The following is a 16,276-nucleotide window of genomic DNA, read 5'->3' as shown; positions in this document are numbered from 1 at the left end:
TGCGCTTCAGCACTCAGAACAGTATGAACTTAACTGAAGAATAATTTAATCTGAGCTTGATCATATATCCATGACCACTTAGTCCATTGTGGGCTTTGAAAAGCACTTGAACATACTTTCATACACTCTTAACATCCTATAGCCCTTCTGTTTAGTCTAAACCAAGAGAACAATCTTCATCAAACACCTGCATCTCCAAAACTTCTCTTCTAACTTCTTTCCTAACTAATTTTTCTAACTCCTAGGCTACATGAAAATTGGAAAAGCATCCAGGGCACAGTGCCATATGGCACTGCATGCAGATGTATTTGGTCTTCCTTGTGCATGCAGCATCGTGGCATCTGCATTTTTGACTTGGGTGAGCTCGGGCAAGTGATTTCCTGCGCTGAACCCGACTTCACTGGGTACTTTCGTCACTGCTCTGCACTTTGCTGGAGGTGGGGCTCCACTGGGTCTTCCTCTTCTGTTTTGCTGAACGGAGCCAGAATTTATCAGTGCACGGGCCACAGAAGCTTTGAAGATGAGGAGATTCATCTTTTCCAATCCTGGTGGAGTCGCCAGGCATTTACAACAGTCGCATCCAAAAAATGAAAACACTCTGATGTACCACCACTTGTTTCTACGTCTGTGGGGATACGTTGCCACACACTGGTCAACAAGACTTGGACTTTCCATACATATTTGCGGGGTTGAGTGCGGGCATGGCCCTTGTGAACATTTCACTGAGTTGGTACCATGTGGACATTTTCCTCAGCTCCCTCATCTTGCTGACCTCCCTCTGCAACCTGTCCATCATCCTGGCCCTCATCATCTTGACTTTCAGCATCCTGACTGTCTGCATCTCCTTTCATTATCCGTATCTCCTAAATTTCTAGTGTTCTCTGGTAGCCACTCCTCATCACTGCTGTCACTATACTCATCATCAGAGGAGTCGGAGGGAATTTCCTTGACTATTCTATAGTGTTCCTTATTCTTTGCTGCACTTGTGGTCTAAAAGTATGAGAAAATTATAATTTTACTAACACAAACTACAACTGATCTGCATAAAAAAGCCTATTTTTTAAAACTAACTTATAGATATACTCAAAATGAATTAAATTACAAGCAAAACAGTTACAATGAAAGATAAATCAACTACATGACTTATGTTAAAAATATAGTCAGCGATGCATGATGTCCACTGTGTTGGACACATGGTTAATCACAATTTCCTACTTATGTGAAATAAAAATTTCCAAACTAAGTTAATAATATTGTTACTTAGATATTCCTGCATGTGAGCATACTTTTTTTTACCTCTAGGATTTTCCTAGAATAGAAGGATTGAGAGGATATTCCAGGAGTGGTCATCGAGTGTGTCTGTCTGCCAGCCATCTTGGACTCCGACGGCACTAACTTGTAGTTACAACAACTTGCCACCGAATTAACCTCAATGGAGGGGAGCAGTAGAGAGCATCCTAAGGACTGATATGCTATTCCACCATAGAAACCACTGCATTTAGGAAACAATGACTTTTAAACAGCTGTCCACTGTAGTGACCGCTATGCACCAGAGGGTAAAAGAATATAAATATGTTGAAAATGGTAATAGCTTCATTTTAGTGCACTTGTGAGGCAGTAACTGATCTGTGTGAGTCACAGCACCTAAAACACAACTCTGAAGCTCATGTGGCCATGGGATTCCTAAAGAAAAAGAATAAATCAACGGTCAAATATGGTCTCAAAAGGCCTGAGAAACTAAAACATTATGTAATGTTGTATCATATGATTGATGATGCATTATATCTGGTAAAAGAAACTAAGGGCAAGTTGGAGTCATTGCAAGGAAAACATTTAGTAAAAACAGGCATCTGTGTTCAAGATAACGTCGGAGTGAAGAGGGTCCACAAATCCAGAGGATGGCGAATAAGACTGCTGGTTGCTTAGTTCCTGAGGTGAAAGGAGCCACACTGTGTTCCACCAGGGACTGCGTTGGTCCAAAGGTCTCCGAAGAGTAATTTTTCAGTCTGCGTGTTTTCGCACGGGATGAAACTTCCCTGTGGGATCAGGGATGAACCACTGGTCCCACACGTCGGAGAAGGACGTTGTCCTCCCCCAGGGCTTATAATGTCCATTCCAGTGCAGCAGTTTAGCAGTCCTCACATACTGGGGAGAGTAGCGATTTCCAGCGCCTGTGATGCCTGAGAAGTTGGGATTTTTACATTTATTAAGAGTTAGCCTTTAGAATTACTGGAAAGTCACAATGTTGATTATTTCAGTGTTTACCCCCATCCACATGAGAGCAGCTATTTTTGAGTACGAGTGAAGGAAATATCACAACTGAGCAATGTAAAGGTGTCTTGCTGTAAATTTCAAGTGCAGTTATCCCCCTTTTTAGAGGTTCCTCTTCCCAAATGCATTAGAATTATAAATAAAAAGTAATTGATACCGCCAATTTAACATGTGTGAGGAAAGTATGGTACGAATGCTGCCTCTGATATGTTCTTGGTGCCATAAAACCAGCTTTTCTTTAGTTTGTCTCTCTACTTAAGACCAGAGTTATTCATAACCATTTTACAGATGCCAGATTTAGGTTTTATAGCAACATATTAATTTTACCAGCATGTCTGTTATAACTGGCAGCGATATACTATCTTTTTGGAGTGGCACAGCCAGAGACACGACTCTAATCTGACAGAGGGCCCTAAAGATTAGGGTGATGGAAAAAGGAGGCCTTCTGACTACAAATCGTCAAAATACTACTAGAAACAAGTATAAGCTGGTCAGCAAACATTACGGTTTGATTACTACGAAACCAGTAAAGATCTTTTTTTTCCCCACCAATTAACAAAGAGTTAGAAACAACACTCAGAAATTAACCAGTAACTCACCCAGGTGTCTCACATGCCACATTGGGTTGATGGGGGAGTGACGTTTATAAAAGACGATGAGAAGCGGAGGAGTTGTAATGCTTTCTGCGAGCGTGTTACTGTACAGATCCTCCCTGTTACGAAAATGGGAACAAAAATGATTAAATGCCTTTGCTACAACTATTTCTATTTCTGCGGAAGCGTCTTCTCTTAAGCCCATCATTCAGCTTGTGTGTGTGGGCTCACTGAGAGTTGCGCTCCATCCATTTCTCCAGCTGCTGGGTGACGTTTTGGTTCTTCCACTCGGTCAGATTTGCAACAATGACTCCCGGATTAAAGGAGCACGTGTTGGCCTTCATCCCCAGCTTTTTAATAGCCTCCTTTTTAAAGTCCAGGAAACCCATGTAGTTGTTCTGCAGGAAAGGATTAGCTGTTTAATACTGCATCTGTATGTTTCAGTTCCTTATATTAAGCAGCACAAATGACAAGTAGCTGAGATGGAAACGCCACCTGATTTCCAGCTGCTCGAACGATGCCCTTAGCAGAAGCTGAGTCACAATCATCAGAGAAGGCGGCTGCATGTCCCGGTTTCAGGTTGATTTCATAAAGCTCTTGAATGTCCCCTGATAGCCAAAAGCAACAAATAAATAAACCTCCTTTTTTGACTTTAATCGCTGCATGACGTCAAACAGACCTGATTTGATTTATTATGGGTTCGTTCTTACCTTGTACAACAACGTCATCATCGAGATAAATCGCCTTCTCTACCTCTGGTATGTACATGGGCAGATAAAACCTGGCAAAAGTCAACTAACACACACACATCATAAAATTTTTAATACATAAACAGCAGCTGTAACATGTATTCCGAGTCAGAATTGCAGTATTATCAGTCGTCTTACTGGTTTTGTAGCTTCCAGCATTTTAGGATCTTTTGATATCTTCCCGTTCAGAAGCTCTGGTTGGAAGATAACTATTTTATATTTGACATTTTTTAATGTTGTCTTACTTATCCACGCCCTGTTGGTAAAACAAAAAAGATCATTTTTAATTCACTTAAGATGACAGAGAATTCAGCGCCGGCTGAAGAAGAACAAATTTACTTTAGGTGATCAACTGTATCATTCAGGGTCACAATAGTGAAGGCCACATTGGCTTTGCTGTTCCGGGAGACGCTGTTCATCGCAACGATCACGGCCCCAAGCCTGTCCTCTGTGGCAGTGATGAGGACAGGGATCTCGTCTCTTTTCCTTTCCGTCTTCTGCCTGACACCAGGAGACAACTCCGCCTCGAAAGGAAGAATCTGTCCGGCATCTGGATTGGGGCATGTTAACCGCACAGCACTTACAGTCGTTTTGTTGCACCAAAACACTCTGATGTGACAAGACTACATCAGTGCGTGTAAACTTCGGCTCAGAAACGTACCTGGGTTTTCTCTGTCCAAGAAGTCACTGAGATTCAGGAGGTTTCGATGAACTATGATCAGTATGGCCACGGCCAGGAGAACGAGAAGGACTCCATTCACTGTGGAGCACATTAGATGGAGCTGTTAGATGGAAGAGGCTGAAGTTTAACATACAGAACTTTCCCTTATTTTGTTATGTTGCAACCACAAACTTCAATGTGTGGGACTTTACCAACATTTTTTTTCCCACGAATAAATTATGTGCTTTTCTTATTTACCTAATCTCTCTCTCTCTCTCTCTCTCTCTCTCTCTCTCTGTCTCTCTCTGTCTCTCTCTCCACACACAAAATCCAAGACAATACTTTGCAGAACCACCTTTCACCAAAATTACAGCAACAAGTCTGTTTGGGTAACATTACACATCTTCAGACTAAAACATTTGCCTATTTCTCTTTTCAAAGATACCTTTAGTTCAGTCGGATCAGTTGATGTCTAGCCTGATGTCTGTGCTTTGGCTGAGTTCCATCCCATTAACTTTAGGAAAGCATCCCCACAGCATTACACAGCCACCACCATGTTTCCAGCTAGGGCATAGCATTTTGCATTATCACTGATCTGTCTTGTCTTTACGATGCTGTTTTTAAATCAGTGTTCTCTGACAAACCTCTGAAGCTTTCACAGAAGAGCACAGGTGAATTATTAGGGCATCAGGTTATAGGGTAACAAAATTAGAGAGGTAAATACAAATGCATATATTATTTTCCTTTAATTTCACAAATATATACTATTTTGTGCTGCTCTAGCAAAAACAAATCAAATCCCATTAAAATACACTAATGCTTGTAGTTGCCTCAGCGTATGGAAAAGTACTTTTGCGAGGCACTCACGTGGACACTTGACTTGATGGGAGGAGTACATTTTCCCCACAACATCCATGTTAATTACAGTCAATTTCACGTTTGTTATTAGTGCAATTAATCACTGATTATCTTAATGTGTGGAAAGGTAAGACATAATTGTTAATGCAACTTTCTTACCTCTCCTTAGTGTCATGGCAGCCGCCGCATCAGTCCTTCCAGCACTACGACAAGAATTAAAAACCAAGAAAATACAAATAGAACCGAAGCTGGTTTAAGTGATGCCCACGGTGGGCTGAGTTCCCCCTAGACCGTTAACGTCGCGACGCCGCTCTGTGATAATGGCATAGACACCAAAAGGTTCTGCTGGGGGTGAATTATGCGCTCAGATTCAAGACGCCTACATGCAAGGTGCAGTTTTTAGGAAAAACACTCATATGTGACGAATTCACATTGAAGCCAAACTGCCAACTCAACATCAACAAGTTTGTCCCGTCCGCTATCACGACTGCACGCAGCTTTAGGCGTTTAGGATATGCCTGATTGAAAATCTCCATTATCTGGGCGTTTCGAGTACGCAAAAGGTTTCGATTAAGGTTAGTAAGAAAATTTTAAATATTCTAAAAGTATTATTTTGTAAAAATGCATAGCCAATTTAACAGTTATGATGGGGGAACTTCAAATTTACGTAAGGCACCTTTGTAGATAGCTTGCAAATTTTCTAGACTTTGAAGCGAGGGTTAACAAAACCCAAAGCGTTTTGAGGAATCCACATGATATATGAATCTGAGGACCTGCGCTTTTCTGTTCAGTTAGGCACCCGTATTACGTCAGCAGGTCCTTCCTCACAATACAACGTAGCTTTTAAAAGCGGAAGTAAGCTTGCTTGACTCTAACCAAAACCAAACATATTTCCGTTTAGATAGCTCATTTCAAGTGTAAAAATGCTGTCTGTATTTAAGTCCATTCCTACGCACATGGTGAGAAGTAATTACCTAATTTGTTGAGAAACTGTAAATTTAGTTACCTTAAATAATGCAGATGATTTTATTCACGAAACGTTAGCTTTCTGTCGTTTTGATTACTTCGGTAACGGATGCTAACCAAAGCCATGTTTTATTCTACACAGAAAAAAATAAAATAGCATTTCTGACTTGGATTCAACATTTCAAGTTGATAAAAGCGTAGCATTAACTAAATAATCCTCTCTGTCAAACAATGATTTTAAAAAGTAGTTCAAAGTTTCCCTGAGTTTGCAGATGTAGCATATCCAGTTGAAGAACCTCTGCAGACATCTTTTGCTAACGGACTTTATTATAATGACTTAATTTATTGTATCTCCCTCTTGTTCTGCAGGACTACAAGGGCCAGAAGCTGGCTGAGCAGATTTTCCAAGGAATTATACTCATCTCTGCGGTAAATAATTTAATGACAAATGTTAAAGTATTTCAGTTCTATAACTTGAAAGATTTATAAATATTCGATACACACAAAATGATATATCTCAAATTCTCATTTTCGTTTGTTGTGCTTTTACGCACAGACTTCTTGGTCAGTGCTCCTTTTGCATGAATTACCCCATCAATGCAGTATGCAATGGAGATATCAGCCTGTGGCTCTGCCGAGGTGTTGAGAGGTGTTAGTTCTTCATTGTTGGACCTGGTGACTCATCCTTCTCATCCTCACTGTTCTGTGCACAGGGGTTTAGGGTAAAGTAAGCATGCTGACTAGGTATTACAGTTATATAATATATATACAGTTTGGAGGTGCAGATTGGATAGAAAATGAAATCAGCACCTCAGTTGTGGGGAAATGTAAAGTGCTCTAAAATTAACTTTTTCAACAGTTCTAATCTTTGGACAACCAACAAGTCACATTTGTTAGACATTTATTGGTCTCATTAAATTTAGTAACTTTCTGACTTTATTAGCTACAAGCCACAATAACATAAATACTCAAAATGTCTGCCTGTAGTGTTTGGTTAGTAAATGTAATCAGTTTCACTTTTTGATCTGACTTACAGAAATTAACAGACATTTTGGATTTTATTCCAATTTGCTGAGGGGCATCTGTTTTCTAAAGCTGTTTGCTAAAAAATTGTCCATCGCTAACCCTTTTCCAGTCAACAAGTTTAGAACTTTTACTTGTGTCAGCAACCGAAGGTGATATACTTTCATTCAAATCATAAATACTTTTGCTTAAATACTAATATAACAAAAATAATCTGCATTTTCATGCGGATTGTGGCTATGACAAGGCTGCTTTGAAGACAACTGGGAAATATTTGGCAAAACCTGTACCACGTTGACTTAACACGAGGACAGACAAATTGTCTGGCACGGATGGCAGTTCAAGTGGTCAAGCATCCTCCCGGCAGTCCTGCTGTACTGATATGGTTTGGATTTTCTTCTCAGGTGATCGGATTCGTGTATGGGCTGATTATTCAGCAGTTTGGCTGGACAGTGTACATTGTATTGGCTGGATTTGCTGTGTCTTGCCTGGTGAGTTTTTTTTTTTTTTAAATATTCATTGGCTAGTGTCTTGTGTCACATCGAGCCCTTTTTATACCACCCTGTAAACATCTGTCACGTTGTTTCCGTCCCCTCTAGTTGACCCTGCCTCCATGGCCGATGTACAGACGGAATCCTCTGCCCTGGCAGCCGGTGGCACCAGAAGCCAGCGGAGAGCCCACCCAGAAACCCCAGGAAAGCATCAAGAGAAAGAAGCATAAATAAATCCTGTTCATTTTTTTTTATATATAGAAAAGTGAAGTTTGTCCTACAATTCACATTCACAGCAAATAACGGTATAAGTAGGTCAATTCTGTGCATTTAAAAAAATAAAAAGTTAAATCCGGTGCTGTCTGTTTGATTTGATGTGAAATTTCAATTTACGTTTTTCTGCACTCAGTGAAATCTCTTAAACCCTAAACATGTTATTTATCTGCTATAAAAATTGTGCAATTCTTGAATTTTAATAAACCGAGAAGCAAAAAACAAAGGCTTTCCATTTTAGTTTTATTAAAAATCACTCATGTTAATAATCTACAATAAATCTATTTTACATTATTTTGTGTCGAGAAGAAAATTAGTCAACAGAAGTTACGTCAAAGGTGTTGCGGACAGCACAAGAAAGAAGGTGTGAAGGATCATAAATACATGAAACTCCTTAAATGGAAGCTTTAAAACGACTCAAATGTTTGCATAGATGTCCTCAACTTTATAGGATCAATTTCACATCCAGTGTCATGTGGTAAGATGCAGAAATAAGTGATTTACATAATTGTTTGTACCATTTTGTCCAGACATGTACATATGTGTCAATTCTTTCACATAAAACTTGTTCATATCACAATGTTTACCTCGAGACAAATTTCAGCTTGTAAAATGTTTGCGTTAAAGACCAAACTTCCTCTGTACCTCGATAAATGGAAGAGTGCTTGATTTGACTGACTGAAGTGACAATTTGGAAAAGCATTTTTTTCTTTTTTTTCCAAATTGTGTGTATTCTCGTTGTTTCAGTGCTCTTCATATCTTGACGGCAATATCCTCGAAAAACTTCAACTGCCTCACCATGACGGCGTAAGCTTGGTACTTCTCGTCTCCCATCTGGTCGCGAAGGCACAGCTGCAAACAAAATGAAGGCAGCCGAGCTTAGGCTGGAATTATGAACAGGCTTAAATCATTTTTTAAAAATGAGTTAATATGAACTGAAGTTAGTCTTTATTAGATTTAGTTCAGTAAATTGAAACCTGTTAATTTGCAATTGTCACAAAAAATACAGAATGTTTAATTTTTAAAATTAAAAGAAGGAAATAACTGGTATTAGGAAGAAAAAAAAAGTACTAATTAAGATGAAAACATAATGTTGGTTCCCATTTATTTAAGAGATTTTACATTAGGTTCTGTTCTACTCACTTCTCTTTTGACCTCATCTTCCTCCTCCATGACTTCAAGCACTTTATCCAAAAGCTTAACACCCAGACCTTTCACCACATCCGTTCTCAGACGCTCTATTGCTCTCCTGACCTTGGCTGGACCGGACGTGGCGCCTTCTACAGAAACAGAGCTGTTAAACTCGAGTCGGTCAGAGAGTCGCTGCCTGCTTTACGAAGCTGGGATTAAACCGAAGTATCTAACCTGTTGGGATTTCCCCAAGAGACAGGCTCCCTGCCTCTTCTCTGGTTTTCCCATGAAGCACCAGGGTGTCCCTGTACCTGCGATTCAGCTTGAATTCTGGCATCGCGCTCGAGTCCAGTCGGCCTTTTCCCAACTCACGCCCAGCGTCTCCAACATCCATCCTCAAAGTCTGAGTCATCATGTGGACCAAATCATGCATGTCGTTGGATTCTGTCTTTCTGCTCGTACACAGAGCACATTTATGCACAGGTTAACGTGTTTCAGTATAAAACTCAAAGGATAAAGTGCTAGTAATTACAAAGACGACTGCTGAGACACTTGACTCGTCCTCACCGTTCCCTGCAGTCTCCCTCTGAGCGCTCTGTGGAACTTGTGGATGAGCTGTACTCGTCTTCGTCTGACCTTTGCTCCATCAGTCTGTCCTGTTGTGATGTAAGAAAAACAACTCTTGTGAAAGAAAGATTTTAATAAGCTACTAAATGTTGCTGTTTCTAAACTTCAGAAATTCTAAAATTCAGTTTAAGAAAAAGATAAAGAGTATCTGCACCTTACTGCCGGAGTCTGTGACGGAGTATGAAGCAGATCGAGTGACGGGGGCGTTGTGTCGCTCGGCTTTGGTGGAGGCAACATCATACGACGCCCTTCGCACAGCACTCGGACCTGAGCAACAGGGAAAACAACCAAATAGGATTTTCCTTGCAATTACAACACTTAACATTTAGGTGACATTGTTCAGGATCATAACTATTTGTAGTTTGGCTTTAGATGGTTTTTTATTTTTAATTGATTTCTCTTCACAACAACAAAGACCTATTTGAATTTTCTCTGTCTTTTTTTTTTTTTTTTAACACCAAGTACTGATGATTTTTGGAGGCATTACCTGGTTGACTTGCGCCATCCTGGGATTGCCTCAGGCGTCTTCTCTCTCTGGCGGTCAGAGGACGCTCCTAATAAATAAAATTGCTCTCAATTAGGCTGATATATGAATGAGTTTATTTGAAATGTATAACGAAGCGTGATTAGAAACTGAATAATAAACACAGAAACCCCAAAGTCAGAAAGCACATATCTAATTAAAAGTTATATAACCAAACTAGACGTGGATTAAATTTACTTAAAAAAAATTATCACCAGATCATTTTTTTTAAATTGTAGTTCTTTTACTGCTACAACACTGAAAATATATGTATAAACAAAAAATTTAATAAATGTAAACGATACCTTTGTTTGATTTATGTTTTAGATTTTAAATCCACTTTTTAAGAACTTCTAATGACTTGTTGGATTACATAACATCATGCAATGAAATACTAATGATAATTAAAAAAAAAAAAATAATAAAAAAAAAAAAAAAAAAAAAAATAATAATAATAATAATAATAATAATAATAATAATAATAAAAGATTTTCAAAAACAAAAAGTCATTTTTGGGTAAAGTGCTTGAAAATAGATCCCAAAATTCTTTTAAAAAGGTGACGATGAATATAACAAAGACAAACTGATCAATACAAAGCTTTAGGGTTTGATTTAACTCCAAATAACTAAATAAAGCTGCAGGGAGTTAAAGTGTTGCTCTCACTTGTGGTAAAGGCAACAATCCATCCTTAGATGAGCTAACAGACGTGGAGGCTGCAGCCGCATCCTCCCTCTTGCTCTCCACGGTCTTCTTAATCCTCCTCTTCCTCTCCACGGCCGCCGCCTCTGTGGGAGGACGAGGTAAAGGCCTCGAAGCTGCCAACTTGAATTAACAAGAAGCAAAAGAAAATCCAACATTAATGCTAATTACAGTCATACTGGCCTTCATGTTTGCTCGCTGCAGTTTCAGAGTCACTTGTCGAAAAAGGAAAAAATATTACCCCGTCGATGGATTAAAACTAAAAACGAACCACACATTACTTCTATATTATTGCAAAGTCATATTAAAAGTTCAATTATATATAAATTGTATAAATGTTCAACGCTAGTTAGTACTAGTAGTCATGTTTACCTGTTTATGCCCCCCTTTAGTCGGATCAAAAAGCATCCCCCTGTGTTGCTCTGATCCTGAAGGCTCAGAAAAGATCTGGGGATTTTGGCAAACGGTAGCTGGGTCTCGTTTAATCCAGAGAGAAGACGATTCTTCCTCAACAGGCTCCTAAACAGACACAACACAAATCTTCCAACACCACTAAGTAAAGATTTGCATCCTCTGTGCACATTGGTACTAGCTTTTTTTAAAAACCTATCCAGATTTATTTTTGGGGAAACGGTACGGGAGGTTCGTCGCTTACCACCGCTGGACGCTCCAACAACTTTTCCGTCGTTTCAAGGCTGTGCTGAAAAGACATAAGGAGTCCTATGAAAAGTAGACATTTAAAAAAAAACAATAAAAACATTGATTCTACCTTCTTTAAAAACTTACATCAACGTTTGGCATGTGTAGATGCACTGGAGTCCCCTTCATTAACGTCACAGTGTCATTGTTACCGTCTGCACTTACATCCACTTTCACGTTTTCTGCGTTTGAGTTCAGTTCAGCCTCTCGCAGTAACTCGCCGGTGTCATCCCCGATGTCCACATGCGAGTCCTGGTTCTCCACAGAGACGGGGGAACATTTACCACTTGGGTTCGGCTGGATATCTGACAGCCCGTCGGAAGCCGTCCTCTCCTCTTCTCCCCTGGCACAAACACCTGACTCAGCTCTGAGAGCGAGATTCACAGGAGGAGGAGGTGAGGGATCTGGTTTCCGCCTCGCTTTTCTGTCTTTGCATACGATGCGAGTCCCAGGCTCCCTCCGTGACTCGACAGACGGGGGCCTTTGCACCTGGTTTTTCATCACACCGTCACTCAGCTGCAACGGGATATCAATATTAATGCTGCTGATGGTTGCCAGGGGAGAGATGCCGGCTTTGAGAATATCAACTGTTGGGGGTATAGCTTGCGACGGAAGGGCCGGAGGGAAATCTGCAAAGCCGTTCTGGATTTTATGCTCCCACGATTTGTCTTCTCTCTAGAATTAAAGAGAAAAGATTCCATAAAATAAAATAAAGTTCTTTTTTTTTTCCACACTTCAAATTTTCTTTTTAAATAGAGAGGCTTCCAAGTTAGTAAAGGATTATCTTGTCAGATTTTGCGTCAAGATTTCTTCACAGACTCAATTTTCAAAGACAGTCCAAGCAAGTACAAAAGCAATTTAGGTAGTTGTTTCTTTCTTATGGTTAAATGACGATGGAAGGTTGGCAAGGCAACATAATCCAAAAGTTTGGTAAAGAGCAAAAATGAATTAAATGAAAAGGTTTCAAATAAAAAAATAATAATAAAAATGATGTCATAAAATCAAATCACTACATATGTTTGAGGAAAAACTCGAGATGTGAAATTTTGAAGATAATCTGAAATCAATCAAATAAAGAAAAGGACTTGGGTCCACCGTCGACTAACCAGAGGAATCAGTGGACTGTTAAAAGACACAATTGATAAAGGTGTAAATGGGAGAAAAACAATCATTAAATGACACAAAATGTTACAAAGAGATTTCAACAACTCAGAAGAGCCTTGGCGTAAACAATCGACGCACCTGCTTCGCCTGGGCAACGGTGTCGGCGTTTGGACTTGGAGGAAGCTTCTGAGGTTTTGGGTGACGCGACGCACCAGACGACCCACTGCTGGGACTGCAGTCTCCTGGTCCAACCGCAGCTTTTTTTCTCGACTTGGCCGTTTTTCTGGAAAAACGAGAACCGAGACATACACTGAGAGAAACTCAATCAGTCAATTGCATTTTATGCACAGATTACTTTTCGCATATCAACATTTTCTTTTTCCCCTTCTTGGCAGCTCATGTGTCCAATACATCCACCTGTCCTTCTCTGCCCTTCTTTTTCTCCAAACTGCTCAACTCATGCTCCATCGCTATTCCTGAATATTTTTGCTCGCGCCAAAGAAAATGTTAACATTTCCAGAGCTTCCTACACTTTAGATGTTGCCTGAAAGTTAACCAAGAAAGACATCTGACATGAATAACGCTTACTCTTTGGTGGCCTCAAGGAACATGGCAATCTGTCGCTTTATGTAGGGCTGCCGGAGGATATGCTTGACATCCGGTCTGTCTTCGGGTTTCTTACAAAGCATGCTCTTGATCAGCTCTCCGAGATGGGGGTGGTACTGACTCGGCATCGGTGGCAACTAGAGAGCAAAATTATAAATAAAAAAAAAAAAGCAATAATCTGTGGATGGAGTTTAAATGATTTCACAATAAAATAACCTCGCCTGACAAAATCTAAAATGACAAAACTCAATCCGGCAGATTTATCTGCAGAGAGGTCCCAAAAGAACAACAAAAAAACCTATCTGTAATTAATTAAGATTAATATAATAAAATGACATTAATCTTGCAACTTATCTAAAGGATAAAAAGGATAAAACCAACCTTTCCCTCTACAATGCGATAAACCAGTGAGTTCATGTCTTTGGCGTTGAAGGCGTGTTTCAACGTGGACATCTCATACACACAGCAGCCCAGGGCCCAGACATCTGACTGGAGACAGCAGAATTTGTGATTTTTTTTTTTTTTACCAAGACAGGAATACATTTGATGCTTGACTGAAAACAATGATGTAAACTAAGAAAGAAAGTCAGAAAGAAGCACTGAAAGAAAGAGAGAAATGAAGAAAAGCTGCGTTCAGCAATGAAATAAAAAGCAGACAATATATTCATTCTGACCTCCAATTTCTTAACTTTTATAGATTAACTAAATGAAATTTTCATCTGAAGAAGAAGCAACTGAATTTATTTAATCAATTGTTAGTGGAAACAAGCTCCTTTATTTACTGGGAGCAGGAAACCATAATACCTTGTGGTTGTAGGGTTTATTAGAAAAGAGCTCTGGACTCATATAGTACGGGGTCCCAATGAGAGTGCTGGCCATGTCATTCTGGTTCTCCAAAACACGTGCAATACCCAGGTCTCCAACTTTGATGATGTTGGTTTTGGTCAGGAAGATATTCTGCGTTTTAAGGTCCCGGTGAAGAATATTCCTCTCGTGGAGGTACTGGAAAGAAAAATAAATCACAACTATGACTTCCCTGATTCCCAAAAGCGACTCAGCCCAATCCACTTTTTCAGCCAAGTGTGCCAATATGTTGTACCTGAAGTGCCATGGCTATCTGGACAAACCACTCTACGACCTGCCTCTCCACCAGCAGTTCCCCTTTCTGCTGTTTGAGTCTGTGATAGAGGTCCCCGCCCTCACAGAAACCCATCACGATATACAGCTGACGGTCGTCTCCTTCCCACGACTCCCTGTAAGTCACAATGTTGGGATGTCGCAGTCGGGACAGAAGCTGGGCCTCCTGCTCCGCGGCACGGCGTTCCCGTTTGGACGATGTGGTTAAATTCAGCTTCTTTATCACATACTAAAGGAAAACACAAAGCATAAACACACAGTGCCAACATACACTTCTTTGCCAAAGCAGTCATTCCTCTTTACCTTTATCCACTTTATGATATTTCACAACCTCAGTTGCATCTTTTGGTGATTTTATATGGCGGACCAACACAAACTAGTGCATAATTGTGCAATGGGAAGCAAAATTAGAGCAAAGGGGGCAGAATACAAATGTGGGCAACGCTTTAAAGAATTTACATCATTATGTAACCTCACAGTTATGCACAACTTATTCATCTAACAGATAAGGTCTAATCTAACAAAATCCACTGACGTTTGTGACAAAATATGGAAAGGGTTCAAAGAACATGAGTTCTTTTGGAAGCCACAAATCAATCTGAGGAAGATCGTGTAACCATCATACAATTATTTTTCTCATCATGTCCAGCTCATTAGCATTATTTAATCAAGTGCCAAATTTCAGAACCGTTTCAAATAGCTATATACAAGTAATACAGAAAGTGTTCTCGTTTATAAATCCATTTTTATATTGAGTATTTGGATGGAGAAATAAGATGCTACTCTAAAACTATCTTTTGCTACACTAAAAAAAAATAAAAAATAAAAAAATCTCAGCAAATCTCTTATGTTTAAACCGACTTTAAGGTAACTTCACAATGTTTTGGCGTGATCACTACAAAAGCATGGCATTTTAAAACATATTTTAGCATTAACTGTTTTTTTTTTAAGATTTGTTTCTCACCTGTTTTCGGTCCGTCTTGTGCTTCACCAAGTTCACCTCTCCGTAGCTTCCTTTCCCAACGACCCTGATGAAATTATAGTTATTCATCATCGGTCAAAAGCCCAGCCAGCGCTAGACGACGCTCCCAGAGAGAGTACAGCTGCTACTTCGTCCCATAGCTCGACAGAGCTCTCCACACAAACAACAGAAAAATCTGTTCGGAAAACTTCGAGTTAGCTTCGGAGGCAGCGATGAGATTTTTTTTTTTTTTTTTTTGAAAAGACAGGAAATCAGAAGCTGTGGATAGTTTGTCATCACTAGGCAACTGAGACTGAGAGTTGGGGGGGTCAAATCCAATGTTTACCAGCAGCGCCATCTAGAGGCTGGAGTGCAACATTTACCGTAAAAGGTTGATTAGAGAGCAACTTCTTGTCTTCGATAATATTTACATGCAGTATATGCCTGATAATCAGACTGACATTTTTATTAGTCAAGTAGATAAGCTACGCCTTCACCATTAAGATCATATGTGAGGAGAAATCTTTGTTAAGTGCACAGAATAAACAAAAAACAGGCTCCTTCAAAGAAATAATGCTCAAGCAATGTCATGCAGATATGTCCTATTGTGACTGTTATAAATCTTTTTAAAATATATATTTTAACATATATTGACATCCAAAATGAAGTTACAATGAGAGACAAGATGGCATCGAGTGTATTGAAACCCCCTAAACTCTGGCCAGCTTCTTCGGGATGATTTACAGTGTTAGTTTTTCACGTTGCATTCCACATGTGTCAAACAGCTAAATTATGGTCTCATATGACCAATGGACATTCATTCACGTGTTTGAAGTTTCCTCTATAAGGTTTGCAGAAAACTTTTAACAAATAAAAACCTCAATTGTAGAAGCAAACACATGT

At 39.6% G+C, this 16,276-nt stretch overlaps 3 protein-coding genes across 4 annotated transcripts; 1 reads left to right on the top strand and 2 right to left on the bottom strand.

Annotated features, from left to right (window-relative positions):
* Positions 1-1,575: 1,575 nt before the first annotated feature.
* On the bottom strand, positions 1,576-5,786 carry glt8d1 (glycosyltransferase 8 domain containing 1). Its single transcript, XM_008409289.3, has 9 exons — positions 5,292-5,786; positions 4,275-4,373; positions 3,953-4,163; positions 3,752-3,869; positions 3,575-3,659; positions 3,360-3,472; positions 3,096-3,262; positions 2,871-2,983; positions 1,576-2,180 (listed from the first exon to the last, which is right to left on the bottom strand). The coding sequence occupies exons 1-9, from the start codon at positions 5,305-5,307 to the stop codon at positions 2,002-2,004; spliced, it is 1,101 nt and encodes a 366-aa protein (XP_008407511.1). The 5' UTR covers positions 5,308-5,786; the 3' UTR covers positions 1,576-2,001.
* Positions 5,787-5,935: 149 nt separating this feature from the next.
* Positions 5,936-7,968, top strand: spcs1 (signal peptidase complex subunit 1). The gene is made up of 4 exons (XM_008409290.3): positions 5,936-6,091; positions 6,468-6,527; positions 7,526-7,612; positions 7,721-7,968. Exons 1-4 carry the CDS (start codon positions 6,056-6,058, stop codon positions 7,844-7,846), a joined length of 309 nt encoding a protein of 102 aa, XP_008407512.1. The 5' UTR covers positions 5,936-6,055; the 3' UTR covers positions 7,847-7,968.
* A 141-nt stretch (positions 7,969-8,109) lies between these two features.
* On the bottom strand, positions 8,110-16,188 carry nek4 (NIMA-related kinase 4). 2 transcript variants are annotated; one of them, XM_081607280.1, is made up of 16 exons: positions 15,377-16,188; positions 14,375-14,641; positions 14,080-14,277; positions 13,657-13,764; positions 13,258-13,412; positions 12,808-12,952; positions 11,653-12,240; positions 11,522-11,566; positions 11,239-11,385; positions 10,831-10,989; positions 10,131-10,197; positions 9,798-9,910; positions 9,584-9,672; positions 9,251-9,468; positions 9,029-9,162; positions 8,110-8,737 (listed from the first exon to the last, which is right to left on the bottom strand). In XM_081607280.1, exons 1-16 carry the CDS (start codon positions 15,464-15,466, stop codon positions 8,639-8,641), a joined length of 2,622 nt encoding a protein of 873 aa, XP_081463406.1. In that variant the 5' UTR covers positions 15,467-16,188; the 3' UTR covers positions 8,110-8,638. The 2 variants fall into 2 exon arrangements, with proteins under 2 accessions (XP_081463406.1, XP_008407510.1); XM_008409288.3 differs by having other exon boundaries at positions 9,029-9,165; positions 15,377-16,174.
* Between the last annotated feature and the right edge of the window lie 88 nt (positions 16,189-16,276).

This window comes from Poecilia reticulata, chromosome 5 (genome assembly GCF_904066995.2).
Source record: "Poecilia reticulata chromosome 5, P_reticulata-male-v2, whole genome shotgun sequence".
Classification (NCBI taxonomy): domain Eukaryota; kingdom Metazoa; phylum Chordata; class Actinopteri; order Cyprinodontiformes; family Poeciliidae; genus Poecilia; species Poecilia reticulata.
The sequence above is the reverse complement of the archived record's forward strand: the minus strand, read 5'-3'. Positions and strand labels throughout refer to the sequence as shown.